The following is a 14,894-nucleotide window of genomic DNA, read 5'->3' as shown; positions in this document are numbered from 1 at the left end:
GAGGGACCTTAGGGGTGGCCAGGTGGCAACTGCCTGGCTGGCACCAGGACACAGCTGTCACCTCACCTGGCACCCTGTTCACTGCTGGGTTTGAAGGGTCTTTCTTGCTGTTCCTTGCCTCCTGCTGAAGATCCTGGATGGTGACACTGTCTCACTCCTTCCCACCCCAGTTCCCACACTCCAGGTATGATCCTGCCCGGGTGCTTTGGATGGATCAGGGACCATCGTGGGGATGGGGACACCTTGGGGACAGCAGCTCCTGCAAGCAGCTGTGGCCACACACCCAAGCAGGGTCCTGGCCTCCCTCTCCCTCCCCAGGTGGGATCTGTGTGTTGTGGGGTTTGACCATCCCCAGGGAGGGGCTCGGCAAGAGGGAGCCGTGGGGTCTGCGATGGTCAGGAATGGGGAAACTGAGGCACGGCTGGAGCAGGGCTTTTGGGATCCTGTGGCCCACCCGGTGCTTTGGTGTTGGCTTTGGAGGCTGCGGGGAAGTCGGGTGCAAGAGCCCCCAAATCCAAGGAGCTGTCAGCTGAGGTGCTGGTGGCAAATCCTGGGGGTGTGGGGCTGGGTCCTGGCACCCTGCCCAGGCTGTGCTGGGTTCTGAGGGGCTGGGGGCTGCCAGGTGTGACCCCCCCCATCCCTGTCCCCCCCAGGGCTGCTGTGGCCAAGGGGTGCTGGTGGGTGCCTGTGCAGGTTTGGGGACTGGGCTGGGTGGGTGGGTGGGTAAGTGGGTGGGTGTCCCTGTGTTGGCACCCTGAGCAATTCAAATGTGGGGAGGAGGGGGCCCAGAGCCCGTGGGGGGTGAGGGTGGGGGGTGTCCATGCACCCTCCAGCATTCCCGGGAGGCAGAGGTCACTTCCCATTGTGCAGCTGGGGAAACTGAGGCAGGAGGTTCTGGGGTCTCTCACCCACTGTGTGCCCATCACCCCGCGTCGGGTTTTCTGCCAGCTTGGAGGGGGGGGACACACAAGTGGGTGCCCTCCCCCCCCCAACGTCGGGGCTGCTTTGTCACGGTGTCACAGGGCCATCTGCCGGCAAAGACACGGGCATGTGGCAGCCAGCCATGGCCTCCAGCAGCCTCCCAGTCCGCCCAATCCTCCCAGTCTGCAGCTACTGAAGTGCTGTGGATGGGATGGCTTTGTAAGGGAGGGACAGCACCACCATAGGGTGGCACCCTGGGGACCAGCCCTGGGTGCCTCCTGGCCACTCGCAGTGCCACAGTGGGGAGATGGGATTTGTCCCAGCAGGGAAAGGTCCCCAGGGTGTCACAGAGGGGGGGATGTGGTCTCGGGGGTGCTCAGTCCCATGGACAGGACTCTGGGACATGTGGGGTTGGGGTGATCTGGTGCCTCCAAAGGGTGCAGCATAGGATGGGACACGGCAGAGGTGACCCCGCTCTGGCCATGAGCAGATTCAATGTCATTTCACCCCCCCACCCACCAAAAAAAAAAAAAAAGTAAAAAAGAAGAGGTGAGTGGAGGTTTAATTGCTCATATTAAAAATCTACCAGGTGAGACTGAGCTGTTCCCACAGTCAGAGCAGGGCTGCAGGGATGTTGCTTCCTCCTCCTCCTCCACAACTCGGGGACAAGGATGGGGACAGGGGGTGACACCTGCCCCTTCCCCCCCTCCCCAAGGTGCCATGAGCACATCCCTGCCCGGGTCCATCCTGCCCGGCCCCAGCACCCCCCGGGGCCATTTTGATTATTATTGGGGTTTTTTTTGTTTTGTTTTGTTTTTTCTGTTGTATTTCTGCCTATGTCTCCTTGTCCCTTTTCCCTCTGTACAAAATGAGTGGCATGGCATGGGTGTAGGTGACACGGTGACAGCACGGTGTCCCCGGGGCTCACTGCAGGAGGGCCCGGATCTGTTTGGATGTGGTGTCATCATTGAGGTGCCGGGTGGTGTACCTGGACAGAGAGAGGACTGTCACCCCCTGGCACCCCAACCCTCTCTGCCCCCATCCCGCAGCACCCTTGGGGGATGTCCCATCCCCCCTACCCCTACCTTGTGTCCCCCCAGCCCCCCAGCTCACCTCAGAGCATTCAGGAGCCCCTCAGTGCTGGTTGAGGGTTGGTCTTTCAAGACTTTGATGCAACCTTTCATCTGGTCAGGGGGGGCAAAAGAGGTGGTGAGAGCCCAGATGTGCCCCCCCCCTTCCTCCCCATCCTCTTCCTCCCCATCCTCTTCCTCCTTGCTGCTTGGCAGGGAGGGATGAGTTCCCCCTATAGCAGCTCAGAGACAACCCCATAGGGATCATCCAGGGACACCCAGGCTCTGTTGGGATGAGCTGTGACCCCTTGACCACTCACATCAATCTTGGAGGTCTTTGCGAAGGCCCCCACGGGGTGGACGTGGTCGTAGAGGATGATGACTCCCACCATGACCCTCATGCAGAAGAGGAGGGTCTCGGTGTTGGTGAAACGGCTCCGGTATTCCCTGTGCCAGGAGAAGGGACAATTGAGTCTGGAGGAGGGGGGGGTGGGGTGGCAGGGGGACCTCGGTGCCCCCACCCCATGTGGGGTACTCACGGGGTCTCCAGCATCACCCTGCAGACACAAGCCATGGTGCTCAGGCAGTCGGTCGTGTCCTCAATCGGGAGGGTCTTGTTCTGAAACCCAATAGGTCCTGGCTGCCATTTCCCCTCCCAACCCCAGCTGGAGGGGTGTGGGGGGGCTTCCCCCTGTCCCAAGGGTCCCCCCAAGCCTCGCTCACCTCCGAAACAAACTTGGTGGTGGCATTGCTGAGAGTTTTGAGCATGGGGGTGGCCTCGGCGTAGAAGAGGGACATCCTGTTGGCCATCTCGTTGTTCACCTCACTCTCTGCATCCAGCTGTGGGGGGGGATGATGGGGACTGACAGGGTGGCCTGGGCTGTCCCCAGGCCCGTGAACCCCCCCCCCAAGGGAAGGAATCTCCTGGATGCAAGGGGGGGGGCACACAGCACTGTCCCCTCACCTGCAGGTTGTTGATGCGGTTCCGGCTGATGGTCCTTCTGTAGTAGCTGAAGTCATTCTGGATGGCAGGGTTGGTCATCTGCAAGGGGGGGGTGTCCCGTGTGAGGGGACAGGGGCTGGGGGGAGCCTCGGGGGTCCCAAGGGACTGTTCTGGCTCGTGCTTTTTGTGGGGTTTCAGTGGAGGGACTCTGTTCTCCCCTCCCCCCATCCTTTGTCCCGGGGGCACAGGGAGGTACCTTGAGCTCATCGAAGCTGAGGGTGAAGTGGAGAATCTCAGCAAACTGCTTGGCTAAAGCTTGTTCCCTCTCAAGGTGCTGGGTTGGGGCGTACGGGGGGCTGGTGAGGGCCTCCAGCAGGCTCCTCAGGGCGTTTTCTGGGGAAGAAGCACCACTGGTCCCCCTCCTGCTCCTCTGCACCTCCCCAGCACCGGCTGGGGAAACTGAGGCACGGGGCAGAGCAGCATCCGCTCATGGACGCATCCCAGGGCTGGGGCTCCACCCAATTCCCGCCTCTGGGGAGGGATGTGGGGATGCAATGGGGGGGTTGGTGGGTGGGTCTGTGCTCACCCAGCCGCAGGGAGAACTCGTAGAAGCGTTTCAGCTTGGCGACCAAGGGGCAGACAGCGCTCCAGGCCCTCTCCTGCAGCCGCAGGTCCCCGGGGTTTTGGATGGCCTGGAGGGGATGGGGGGAGGTGACTCGCGGTTGCCCCGGGGAGCCATCGGGGAGTGGGTGGGTGGGTGGGTAGAGGGTGCGTGGGGGCTGCACCCACCTCTCGGATCTCCTGTCCTGCACCCGTGTAGGACTGGAGCTCGGCCAGGACGGTTTGAGCCTCCTCCAGCACCGCGTTCACCTGGTTCCACACCGCCGTCTCAGCCTCCGTCGGCTGCGCATCTGCAGGGCAGAGCCCCGGGGGGAGAGAAACCCGGAGGGCTCTGAGCGGGGTCCCGGGCGGCGAGAGCCGGAGTGGGGGGGTCAGACCCCGACCCCCAGCTCTCCCGCCAGCCCTCAGCCCTTCCTGGCGGAGTTCTCCCCGCACTCCCCGATCCATCTCCTTGCTCGAGCTTGAGCCAAGCTGAGGAGGTGGAGGGCACACGGGGTGGGGGTTGGGGGTCCTGGCTGCCCTCTGACCATGGTCCTGCTCACGGGGGTCCCCCGGCAGCCTCCAGCCCCGACGGGCTGCAAACGGCCGCGGGGAAGAGGTGGGGAGCGATAGCCCCCCCCTCCCCGGGTGGCCGTGGTCCCCCCCTCCCTGTGGGGAGACCCCCAGACGGGGAAGGTGGGAGAGGAGAGGACGTCTGGGATGGGCGCGATGGGATGGGCAGGGGGGTAAAAGAACTCAAAATGGTGTGGATGTGGAACTCAGAAAAATAAGAAGTACAGAACAAAAAAAAAAAACCAAAAAAACCAAAACAAACCCCAAACAAACAAACAAACGAACAAAAAAAAAATCCAAACCAAGCCAAAACCAAAAACGGAAAATAAAAATCCCATCTCACTTTCAAAGTCAAGGAAAAAATTAGGGCCTTGGTCAAGCTCGTTATAAGTCAACACTTTAAGAAGGTTCCCCATGTGAAACCTGCAAGAGAAGAAACAAGAGGAAAAGAAGCGCGATGGTGAGCGAGGTGGTGCTGGGGGAAGAGGTGCTGGGCAGGGGCCAGACCCCCGGCCTCCCCCCCACTGCTCCCTGGGGGCTCTCCCGGCCGGCCAGGGGGTGACCCCGTGGCTGCTCCTGGCCCTGGGGGGCTGCAGCCTCTTCCCCCCCCTCCCCAAGATGGTGATGAGAGCTGGCAATGGGTGATGGAGAGGAAGGAGTGGAGGGAGGAGAGAGGCTGAAGTCTTGGTTGTGGCTGTCCCCACCTTTAACTGCAGGGCCAGCCCTGGAAGGGGGGGTCCTGGGGAGCCCCCATAACCCTGTCCCCCATCCTAGGGGGCTGTGGTGGGGGCTGGAGGGGGGGTTGAAGGCTGTGCCTCGAAGAACCCCAGAGGAGCCAGGCAGGTTCCTCACTGGGGCTGTGGGGTGGCTGCCTGACCCCCGTCCTGGCTATTTTGGGAGGTGCTGGTGGGGGAGCTGCTTGGGCTGAGCGGCTGCTGCACTATTTTTACCCCTATTTTTACTCCTCTCTTGCTCTGAGCTGTGCCCTGGGATGAAGCAGAGGAGAAAGGGGAGGCCACGGGACTGCCCTGGGGCTGTCACCCTGTCGGGGTGGTCACCATCTTCTCTACACCCCCCTGTCCAGGCTGGGAGGTCCCCAAGCCTCCTGTCCCAGTTAGCCCAGGCCAGGGGGAGCTGGGGCAGATGCCCTGGTCTGGTGTCCCCAATCTCTGTCCCTTGGGCACAAGCTGTCACCACTGTGCCCGGGTCCTGGCAGGAAAGGTGGCACGGATCCACCCCTCCTCCTTCCCTGGCATCTCCAGGTTGTCCCTGATGTGGTGGTGGCAGGGGATGAGCCACACGGCCACCTGGTGCCACTGCACAGTGAGCTCATGCCTGAGGTCTTCAGGCCAGGTCCCGTGTCCCTGTCACTCAGCTAGGGACATCTCCCCACGCTGTTGGGGATGGGGATCCCACTCCCCTGCCGCACTCAGCCCTTTGTGGGGCACGTCCAGGGCTGCCCCATGGCACCTGGGGACACGGGGCTGCTTAGGGATGCTGTGCCTGTCCCCATCTTCCAGACAACAGCTGTGGTGGCAGCCCCGGCCCCCTCCCCACACCCACCCTGCTCACGGGACTTACTTTCAAAATCCAGGAAAAAATGAGGACAGTTTTCTAAATCTTTGCCCAATACCTTTATCAGGTTGCCCATGGCCAGCAGACCTGAGCGAGAGAAACAGAACAGAGTGGAACAGCACCGGTGCCACCCCGGCACCCCTGAGCCCCCGACCATGCCGTGGCACCTACCTGCACCCCAGGGGCCTGTTGTCCCTCCCCAAACCCCCGCTCCCTCCCGGCCAGGGGACACGGGTGTCACCAAAACGTGGTGGCTCTCACTGTCACCGCTGCCACGGCGGGGAGGGAAGCAGCAGGGATGGGGTTTGTGCTTCCTGTGGGTGCCCCGGCTGTGACACCTCCCCTGAGGCACCCCGGATCCCCCCACCCCAGCTGGGGGGCTGCCCCAGGAGATCCCTGGAGGGTCATGCCAATTCCCCCGGGTGGGAGGACTGGACACCATCCCCCCACAGATGGGGAAAATCCCAGTTGGGATTTCTGCCCCACAGAGCTGGTTTGGGGGTCCGGCACCCGTGCCAGAGCATCCCACACCCTCCCCCCCGATGCCCCAGTGCCCCAAGTCTTTACCTCGGTGCCTTGGTTGTGGTGGAGCAGGAGCAGGGGCTGTGCCACCCACCTGGGTCACTTCATGGGCTGGCAGGGACCTGGAGGCAGGAGGTGAGAGGGTCAGGTCACTCCACAAGGCACCTGCCCACCCTGGGGACCTGCTGGTGGGTGACCAAGCAGGAGAGAAAGGGGAGACCCTGACTCCCCACCCCAGATCACAGCCCTGCACCTTATTTATCTCAATATTTTTTTCATCACCAGCAGCTGGCAGTGGCTGAGCATCCCCTTCCCTCCACACCCCTCAGGGAGCTGCCAGCTTGGACACAACCCTGGAGCCAGGCCATCTGTCCCCAGCCCCCTTGGAGAGGCCAAGCCCCCCGGGTCGGTGGCTGGGTTTGCTCTTTTCTGTGGGTTACATGAAGATCCCAAAGCCCCAAACCCTGCAGGCAGAGGGATGCTGCCCCCCCTGCCCCTGTTTCTGACAGGGATGGATGGGGGGGGGGGAGGTCGGGGTTGACCCCACGGTGTTAAAGAGCTCTGGGAAGAAGCTGTGAGACTCAGCAGGTTGTAATTAAGTGCTTGACTTTGATTAACATGGGTGGGGAGGGGAGAGGAAGAGCTGGAGGTGGCAGCAGCAGGAGGGTGGGATGGGATGGGATGGGATGGGATGGGATGGGATGGGATGGGGGTGCTTCCCCCAGCCCCAGTGCAACCCCTCAGGTCAACAGTGAGGGCTCTGCCTTCCTCCTCCTTCTCCTCCCCTAGGGCCTGGTAAGTGGTTTAAACATGCATGGGATGTCTGGTGCCAAAATGCAAAGTATTTTAGGGGAGGCAGGGTACCCCACTACACACCCCTGCCTCAGTTTCCCCATATGTAGCGGGTGTTCATACCCTGCAGTGGGGCAACCCCCACCCCGCACCCCTGGGGTTCTTCCTGCTGGGTGAGTTTTGGAGGGGTGCTGGGACCTGCAGGAGGGTGGTGGGGTGTCCCTAGGGTGCTAGTGGCAGGTGGGGCAGGGTGGGGTTTTGTCATCCCCTTTGTTTTGGCCTTTGCACACACACTGTGAGCAGTGGGCAGGTGTCCTCGTGCCCATGGCACTGTTGTCCTTGACAGGGATTTGTCCCTGAACTCTCCCTGTGCCCAGGGAGGGGACATGAAGGGGTTCCCACTGTCCCTGGTGTGGGCTCACCCCAGTGTGAGGGCTGAGCCATGGCACTGGGTTTTGGTGCTGGGTCTGGGGATCACTGAAGCCCCCCTGGGCCTGGAGGGGAGGCTCTGCTGGGGCTCAGCCCCTCATCTGCCCCATTTCCTTGGCCCCAGGTGCCCACACCCCACAGTGGCCCTTGGCATGGGGGCCACCATGGCACAGCCCCTCGGGGCGGCCGTCAGGGAGGGTGAGGAGCTCCCTCCATTGTCATGAGACTGAACTGGGGGACCCAAGCACCCCAAATCCATTGGGAAAGGCTCCTCATCCCGGGAGTGCCACGGGTGCTGCTGGAAGCGGGCTGCCCACCCGGCGTGTGGGGCTGGAGGCAGAAAGGTGTCGTCCCTCCCCTGCCACACCCGAGATGGCCCTGGGTTTTGTCCCTCCCTGCTCCCCACCCCTGCTGCTCTCTCTGCCCTGCCACCTCTTCCCCTTCCCCCCATCCCGCCCTCCAAGAATCCTGCCCCAAGGAGACCCCCCGGTGGGTGTCACCTCCATGGGGACATCCCAGCTGATGGGTTAAAGCCCCTCTCCTGCCCCAAGCAAGGCCAAATCCTGCACTCAGGAGCTTGGCTCCCCCCCACCTGGGGGTGCCCAGGCTGACCACGCTGAAGGGACAACGATGTCCTCCCGGGCGGGCCCTCCCCGTGTCACCCGGGGCCATTTCGGGGCTGTCCCCCTTTGCTGCAGCATCACTGTGGGCACTGCAGCCTGGTGCAGCACCGCACCCCGGCCGGCGGATGGGTGCCCCCTCCTCCTGGCTGAGTTCTGCACCCCACGGAACCCTCCCCATGCCCACTGGGTGCCCACTGGGTGCCCACTGTCACCCCGAGCCCCTTCTGCCTCTGCCCCTCACCCATGGCAGCGCCGGCACCGCCGCAGCCGCTGCAGGATCGGACGCGCCGAGCCCAGAGGATTTTTTTTTCCGGGGACACACAGACAGACAGACAGACGGCACCCTTATCCCAGGAATCGGGGTCAGATCCTGCTCCAGCATCAGCCGAGGCACCCCCAGCCCTGCCCAGGGTGGAGTTGGGGCTGTAACACACCCCTCCTGCCCCGATTTGGGGACCTCCCTTGTTGGAGGGAGATGTGAGACCCTTCTTATAGGGCTGAGCCCCCTCTAAGTGGGGCTGGGGTGGGGGGCTGGGGGCCTCCCTCGCTGCAGGATTTACCGCAGGGCTGCCTGGGTGCTGAGCTGCAGCACCCAGCCGTGCACCCCCACCCACCCCGGGCATCCCGGGTGGGGCTGCACCCACCCCATCCCCCCCACCCAGTCTTGGGGGAACACCGAGCCAGCGATGGGTGCAGCGGGTTGGGGGGTGCAAAGGGAAAGAGGTGCCGCTGCCAGCCGGTTAGTGTCCCTGGGGGAGGCAGCCAGCGTGGACCCCAGCCCCTCCACCCTGCTCTCAGGCCTGGTGGCATCCCTGTCCCCTCGCGTCGCCCCCCTCCCCCAACCCCACCCTCCGGGGCCGCCCCTGCTCACCGCGGCGCTGGGAGCTCGGTGGCTGTCGCCGGGTGTCTGCGGGGGGTGGCGGGGCGCGGGGAGCAGCCGCCCTGCGCCAGCTGCCGAATGCACCACAAAGACCACCATAGCCCCCCGGTCCCCCCCCCCCACCCCACTGGTGACGGTGACGTGAGGGAGACGGGGAGGATTAACCCTCTGCGTGCCGGCCGGCAAAATCTCTGCGGCCTGCCCGGGGCTGCGGGTCCCGCTGCGGGGGCTGCTGCCCGGATTTGGGGGGACATCGGGACAGGGAGATGACGTCTGTGTCACTGGGAAATGGGGATTTGGGGGCGGGGGGGTTTGTATGTGCTGGCCATGAGTGCTCTGAGTTGTCCCGCAGGGATGGTGTCAGTCCTTGCCCCCAGCCCTGCCCAGCTGATGCCACCCGGGGTGGTGGGTCCTGCCCAGGACAGTGTGGTGGGGACACTGATGGCAGAGGAGCGCCGAGGGTGGTGTGACAGACTGGGGGGGCTGAGGCACCAGCACCTCGAGCACGGCCAGTGTCACAGATGGGAGATTGAGAGGTGCAACGGGACAGTGCAAGAGATGGTGACTCCTGGTCCCCACACAGCAATTTGGGGACGAGATGGGGGGGGCTGATCCAGCTGCAGCAGCCCTGAGCAGCGGGGAGTTGTGCCTGTGGGGTCCTCCTCGTTGGGGACAGTCACCCCAGGCCGTGCTGCTGCAGCCCGTAGCCACTGGGGGAAGCTGCAGCCCTTTGCATGTGGCAGCTTCACGGGATAAAGAGGATTTTGGGGAAGTGGGGGTTGGGGGACCTGTCAGCTCTTCACCCCGGGACCCCGCAGCAGGGAGTAAGGGGCTGCTGCTAGAAAGCTTGGTGTGTGTCCCCCCACCACCCCGGATTCCCAGGGCAAACGTCCCAGTTGAGCCTGAGCTCACGTCAGGGTTTGGGGTGACCCCATCGGGGTGCTCCAGCCCTCGGTACCACCAGTCCCACCACTCCCACACGACCCTGGCCACCTCCTCAGCACCACGACTCGAGGGGGGTGGGAAGCACAGCCCCAAAAATACAGACACCCCAGTTCCCCACAGCCACCCTTATCCCTGTCCCCAGGGTGTCCCTGTCACACCTCCAGCCTGAACATCCCCCACCTCTTGCAGCCTGGCCCATGGTCTGAGCTCAGCCCTGGCACTCAGACTCCTTCAGTTAAGCCCTCATTAATTTTTCAATCCCCCTGTGTACAGAGGATTCACAGTGCCACTCACTCAGCTTTTCTCTACTCAAGGATGTAGTAACCAGCAGCTGGGTGCCCAGTGGGTGCGGGGGGCTCATCCCCTCTTGCTTTGAGGAGGGGGGGGGGGCATGGAGAAGTTTGGTGCCAGACAGGGATGTGTCCAGCACCTGGTGAATGCTGCTGAGGTGACCCAAAAACTGAGGGGGGGAATCCCCCCACCCTGGCTGAGGATCCCACCCCGAACAGGAGCGCTGCACAGGGATGCTTGGAGGGTCCCAGCCCAGTGGGGTTCTCAGCTCTCCTGCCCCCGGGGCAAGTGGGTGACAGGTCCCTGTGTATACACAGCTGTAAGTATCTGTGTATTTTTGTAACCCAGCACTCTCTCACCCTCAGCTGGGGCAGTTTCTGCAGTTTCATGAAGCCACCTCGGCAGGCAGGGCTGAGCTGGGGGGCAGTGAGCCATGGGGAAGGGCAGAGCATCCCAGAGCCCTGCTAGGGACCGGAATGGGAACCAACTCTGGCTGGAGGCTTCATCCAGGCTCAGTGTCCAGCAGCTCCAGGTGGGCCCTGGTGGCACTGGGATGGCAGCAGGATGACCAAGGTCACTGGGAAGAGCGATCACCATGGAAACCCTCTGCGTTTGGTTCTGAAGATGGAAGCGGTTTCCTCGGCCCTTTTCCTGCTTTAGCTGCGGCTCTGCCAAGCAGAGGGGACCCAGATGTGTCCCGGTGTCCCCTCTGAGCGGGCAGCGTGGGACCCTGTGCTGGGTGCCTGGCAGGGGATGGCCCCTGCCCGCCCTGACGCACACCAAGGGGAGGGGGATTTTGGGGTGCTTTGGGATCAGCCAGCACCAGGGACAGGAGCCAGAGGCGGGTGAGTGGGGCAGAGTGAGGAGGAGGAGGAGGCAGGGAGGAAGCAGCAGTGACAGGAGGGGCAGGGAGCACGGGATGGGGCTGCTCAAGACTGGGGACCAGACAGGCACCTGCGGGCAGGCGGGGCCGGCAGCATCCCTGGTGCTGAACCCAGCACCCCCTGCATCCCAGTCCCCGCACCCCCCGCATCCCAGTCCCCGCACCCCCCGCATCCCAGTCCCCGCATCCCCTGCATCCCAGTCCCCGCATCCCCTGCATCCCAGTCCCCGCATCCTTCCAAGCATCCCGGTCCCAGCATCCTCCTCCCGCGTCCCCTCCAGCATCCCCTCGTATCCCAGTGCCATTTCCCCTCCCAGTATCCCAGTACTCCCCAGTATCCCACCTCGACCACCCTCCAGGGACCCCTCCCAGTTGATCGACAGCTCTCCCAGCCAATGGGTGAACATTGCCGCCGGGGAGGAGAGGGGGTGACGGGCGGCCAGCGGCTACAAGAGGGGCGGGAGCGCTCTGGGCAGAGCCGGTGGGTTGGACCGCGGTCCCTCCGGTACCGGCTCCGTGCCCCGCCGAGCCACCGCCTGCCCGCGCCGCACGACAGGTAAGAACCACCGGGGCTGGGACCCCTCATTTCCAGGGTTGGGACCCGGTTCCTCGGTGTGGAGCTGCCGTCGGGGAGGGTGCCAGGTGCCGTGGGCAGGGCAGCCCCCTCACCCACGAGTGCTGCTGCCCCCAGCCCTCTCCGTTCATCCCCTGGGGTCCCACTCTGCGCCCTTTCCCTGCTCCAAAGGGTGCCGACCCGCTGGGGAGTGGGTGCTCTGTGCTGCCCGGGGGGACACAAGCATAGGGACCCCCCTACCCCCGGCATGTTTTGGGACAGATGATATCGGTGCTTTGAGACAGCAGCTGATGCCAAGCGTGTGATGTTCCTTCTGGCTGCTGGGGTCCCTGCTGTCCCACAGGCTGGCATGGCCCATGTTGGGACCTGCTCAGAAAGGGACCTCGAGTTGTGTGGACACACAGATGCTCTTCTGGAGTCTTGGTCTCTTTGAGAGATTTGCTTGCAGGGTAAGGTGTGGTCCTTCTAGCAAAGGTCCTCAGTGCCATTCCCTTATGGAAAACGCTGCTCCTGGTGCAGGAAGAGGCTGCACCCATCTGCCTGCATGGCTGGGGGGAGATGCTGGAGGACATGAGCATGGTGCATGATGGAATGAATCTATCCCTGCAGGTTAGAGCTGGTCTGTGGGGCCGGGAGGGCTGGGGTAGCTCCACAGCCAAGCTGGGACTGACTGGGAAGGGTTGTGCTCCGTGGGCGTCCGGACATTTCCTCGATTCTGGCTGCTGAGGGATGGTGGATTCAGAGCTGCCGTGGCAGACGGTGACAGATGCTGGTGGGATGATGGGGCAGGAACCAAGCTCTGCCCGTGGGACTGGGATGGAGCACGAGGAGCCCCACAGTGCTGTGTGGGGAGGCTCGTGCCCATCCCAGGGTACCCCCATGTTCCCCAAACCCACACGGTGAGGAAATCAGATGCTCCCAGGGGAGATGGAGCTTGGTCGGGCTCCAGGTGAACTTCTACTCAACTTTCTCTATGGAAAGAGAAGCTCCAGGAGCTCTCAGCAAACCATCTGCTGCTCGGGCTGAGTGGCTCCTGCAGCCAAGGCTGCGTGGGAGCGGGCACGGCGTGTATCAGAGCAGCTCCAGCTCCTGCCCACGCAGCCACCAGCCTGCCAGAACTCCTCTGCCCAGTGCTGTGGGCAGCCCTACAACAGAGGGATGCCTGGCTGGGCATCCCCATCCTCACCTAGGGTCAGCTAGGGGCAGGTTGGGCATGGCTGTGGCTGGCTGGCTGGTCAGATGGTGCTGCTGAGTTGGTTTTTTCCTGTGCTTTAATGGAAGACTTGAGTTACCTCTTCTCATGGGGCAGCTGCACAGCATGGCCACCAGGCCAGGTGAGGAGTTGTGGATCTTCAGTTGCTTTTTGGGTGTTTTTCAGCAGCCAGCTGAGGAGATGATGCTGTGGGCTGCCTCAGGGCCAGCTCCTGCTGCAGGAGGAGCATGGACACCAAGCCTGTCCCCACATCACTGTCTTGGCTTTTGACAGTTCCTGAGCACCCATTAGCTGGGTGGGTCAGCTCTGAGAGGCATGTGGGATAAACCTCCTGGGAGTTTAGCCCTGGTGTGCAGGAGCTGTGTTTTCTCTCCCAGGGGCAGCCATGGGCAAGCACAACAGCAAGCTGGCCCCAGAGATGCTGGATGACCTGGTGAGGAGCACGGAGTTCAGTGAGCAGGAGCTGAAGCAGTGGTACAAGGGCTTCCTCAAGGACTGTCCCACTGGCATCCTCAACCTGGAGGAGTTCCAGCAGCTCTACATCAAGGTGGGCTCCAGCTGGCAGCCTGAGTGCTGTCTGCGGGGCTGGAGCACCCTGCTCCTGCTGGGGCAAGGGTGCTGCTCTGGGTACCATGCTGAGCTCCATGCTGAGCTCCCTCTCCCCACTTTTATCTCTCTCTGCAGTTTTTCCCCTATGGAGATGCTTCCAAGTTTGCCCAGCACGCTTTCCGCACCTTCGACAAGAATGGTGATGGGACCATCGACTTCAGGGAGTTCATCTGTGCCCTGTCTGTCACCTCCAGGGGCACCTTTGAGCAGAAACTCAACTGGGCCTTTGAGATGTATGACCTGGATGGAGATGGGAAGATCACACGCTTGGAGATGCTGGAGATCATTGAGGTACTGGTGCTTAAACTCAGCAGGGGTAGCTTGCTTTTTCTGGGCTTTTCACAGCTATTGGGTCCCTTCTGGCACTAAAGAAAGAGTCTTCCTGCCCAGAGCCTTGTCTGGAAGGTACCTGGTGTGTACCTGGCTGTAGCTGTGCAGCAGCATAGCTCGTGCCAGCAGAGCAGCAATCATATCCCCTGCCTTAGCCTGGGTTCTTTTGTCCATCTAATGTTCCCTCTCTGATACTTCTCTTCTTACTCCAGGCCATTTACAAGATGGTGGGGACTGTGATCATGATGAGGATGAACCAAGATGGGCTGACACCCCAGCAGCGTGTTGATAAGATCTTCACAAAGATGGACAAGGATAAGGATGACCAGATCTCCCTGGAGGAGTTCAAGGAGGCAGCAAAGAGTGACCCCTCCATCGTCCTCCTCCTGCAGTGTGACATGCAGAAATAGAGCCCTGGGGGCTCATGGCTGGACTGGCTGCAGCCATCCCCTGTGCCCTGGGATGGTTTCCATCCCCATTTACTTCTGAGTCCCCCCCTCTGTGCCTGCTTGACCCCAGATGTGAGCCACGCTCCATCCCTCCTGCCACCCATCTGCTCCACTCCTGGCTGTGTCCTGGGCAGCCCCCACCCCTGCAGTCCATGGGCTCTCCCTCCATGGGTAGAGCCTGCTCTGGGCATTCCTGTCTTGAGGTAACCCCCAAACCAACCCTCTCCCACCCTGGAGCTGGTCTCCCTGCATTCCCTGCCAAGTGTCCTGGCTCCCCAGGGGCAGCTCTTCCCACCTCCCTGCTGCTTTCTCCCTGCTTTTACCCACTGCTCCTCTTGGCCCATTCCCTGGTCCTAACTATGAAACCAGCGCTTTCCCTTTCCTACTGATCCTCTCTCATTGCTTGTGGCACCTTCAGGGAGGCTGAAAAGTCCCAAGTCCAGGCCCTGGTCTCTCCCTCACTGGCAGCTCCCTGCTGGGAGCTCTGTCAGGGTGCTGCAGCCTCCTGGGGTGCTCACTGTCCCATCTCAGCCCAGCTTTGACTTTTCCATCTCTGCTTTTGCTGCTGGGAATGGCCAGGGCTGGTCAGGGGACTTTAGGGGAAACCAAAAACATTCAAGGCCACCTCTGGATGTGGCCAATGTCTGATCCCAGAAGTCACCTTCTACCACA

The 14,894-nt window shown here is 62.4% G+C and overlaps 2 protein-coding genes across 4 annotated transcripts; one reads left to right on the top strand and one right to left on the bottom strand.

Annotated features, from left to right (window-relative positions):
- Positions 1–1,845: 1,845 nt before the first annotated feature.
- LOC103532681 (protein FAM49A) lies at positions 1,846–5,758 on the bottom strand. 2 transcript variants are annotated; one of them, XM_030464417.1, is made up of 10 exons: positions 5,689–5,758; positions 3,724–3,845; positions 3,521–3,626; positions 3,191–3,327; positions 2,956–3,033; positions 2,715–2,831; positions 2,531–2,610; positions 2,312–2,438; positions 2,035–2,105; positions 1,846–1,909 (listed from the first exon to the last, which is right to left on the bottom strand). In XM_030464417.1, the coding sequence occupies exons 1-10, from the start codon at positions 5,756–5,758 to the stop codon at positions 1,846–1,848; spliced, it is 972 nt and encodes a 323-aa protein (XP_030320277.1). The 2 variants fall into 2 exon arrangements, with proteins under 2 accessions (XP_030320277.1, XP_030320278.1); XM_030464418.1 differs by lacking the exon at positions 5,689–5,758 and adding an exon at positions 4,451–4,550.
- A 7,461-nt stretch (positions 5,759–13,219) lies between these two features.
- On the top strand, positions 13,220–14,308 carry HPCAL4 (hippocalcin like 4). Of its 2 annotated transcripts, XM_008498455.2 has the most exons (3): positions 13,220–13,381; positions 13,519–13,734; positions 13,986–14,308. In XM_008498455.2, exons 1-3 carry the CDS (start codon positions 13,220–13,222, stop codon positions 14,181–14,183), a joined length of 576 nt encoding a protein of 191 aa, XP_008496677.1. In that variant the 3' UTR covers positions 14,184–14,308. The 2 variants fall into 2 exon arrangements, with proteins under 2 accessions (XP_008496677.1, XP_008496676.1); XM_008498454.2 differs by lacking the exon at positions 13,519–13,734.
- Positions 14,309–14,894: the final 586 nt, after the last annotated feature.

Source organism: Calypte anna, chromosome 23 (assembly GCF_003957555.1).
Source record: "Calypte anna isolate BGI_N300 chromosome 23, bCalAnn1_v1.p, whole genome shotgun sequence".
NCBI classification, from domain to species: Eukaryota; Metazoa; Chordata; class Aves; order Apodiformes; family Trochilidae; genus Calypte; species Calypte anna.
The sequence above is the reverse complement of the archived record's forward strand: the minus strand, read 5'-3'. Positions and strand labels throughout refer to the sequence as shown.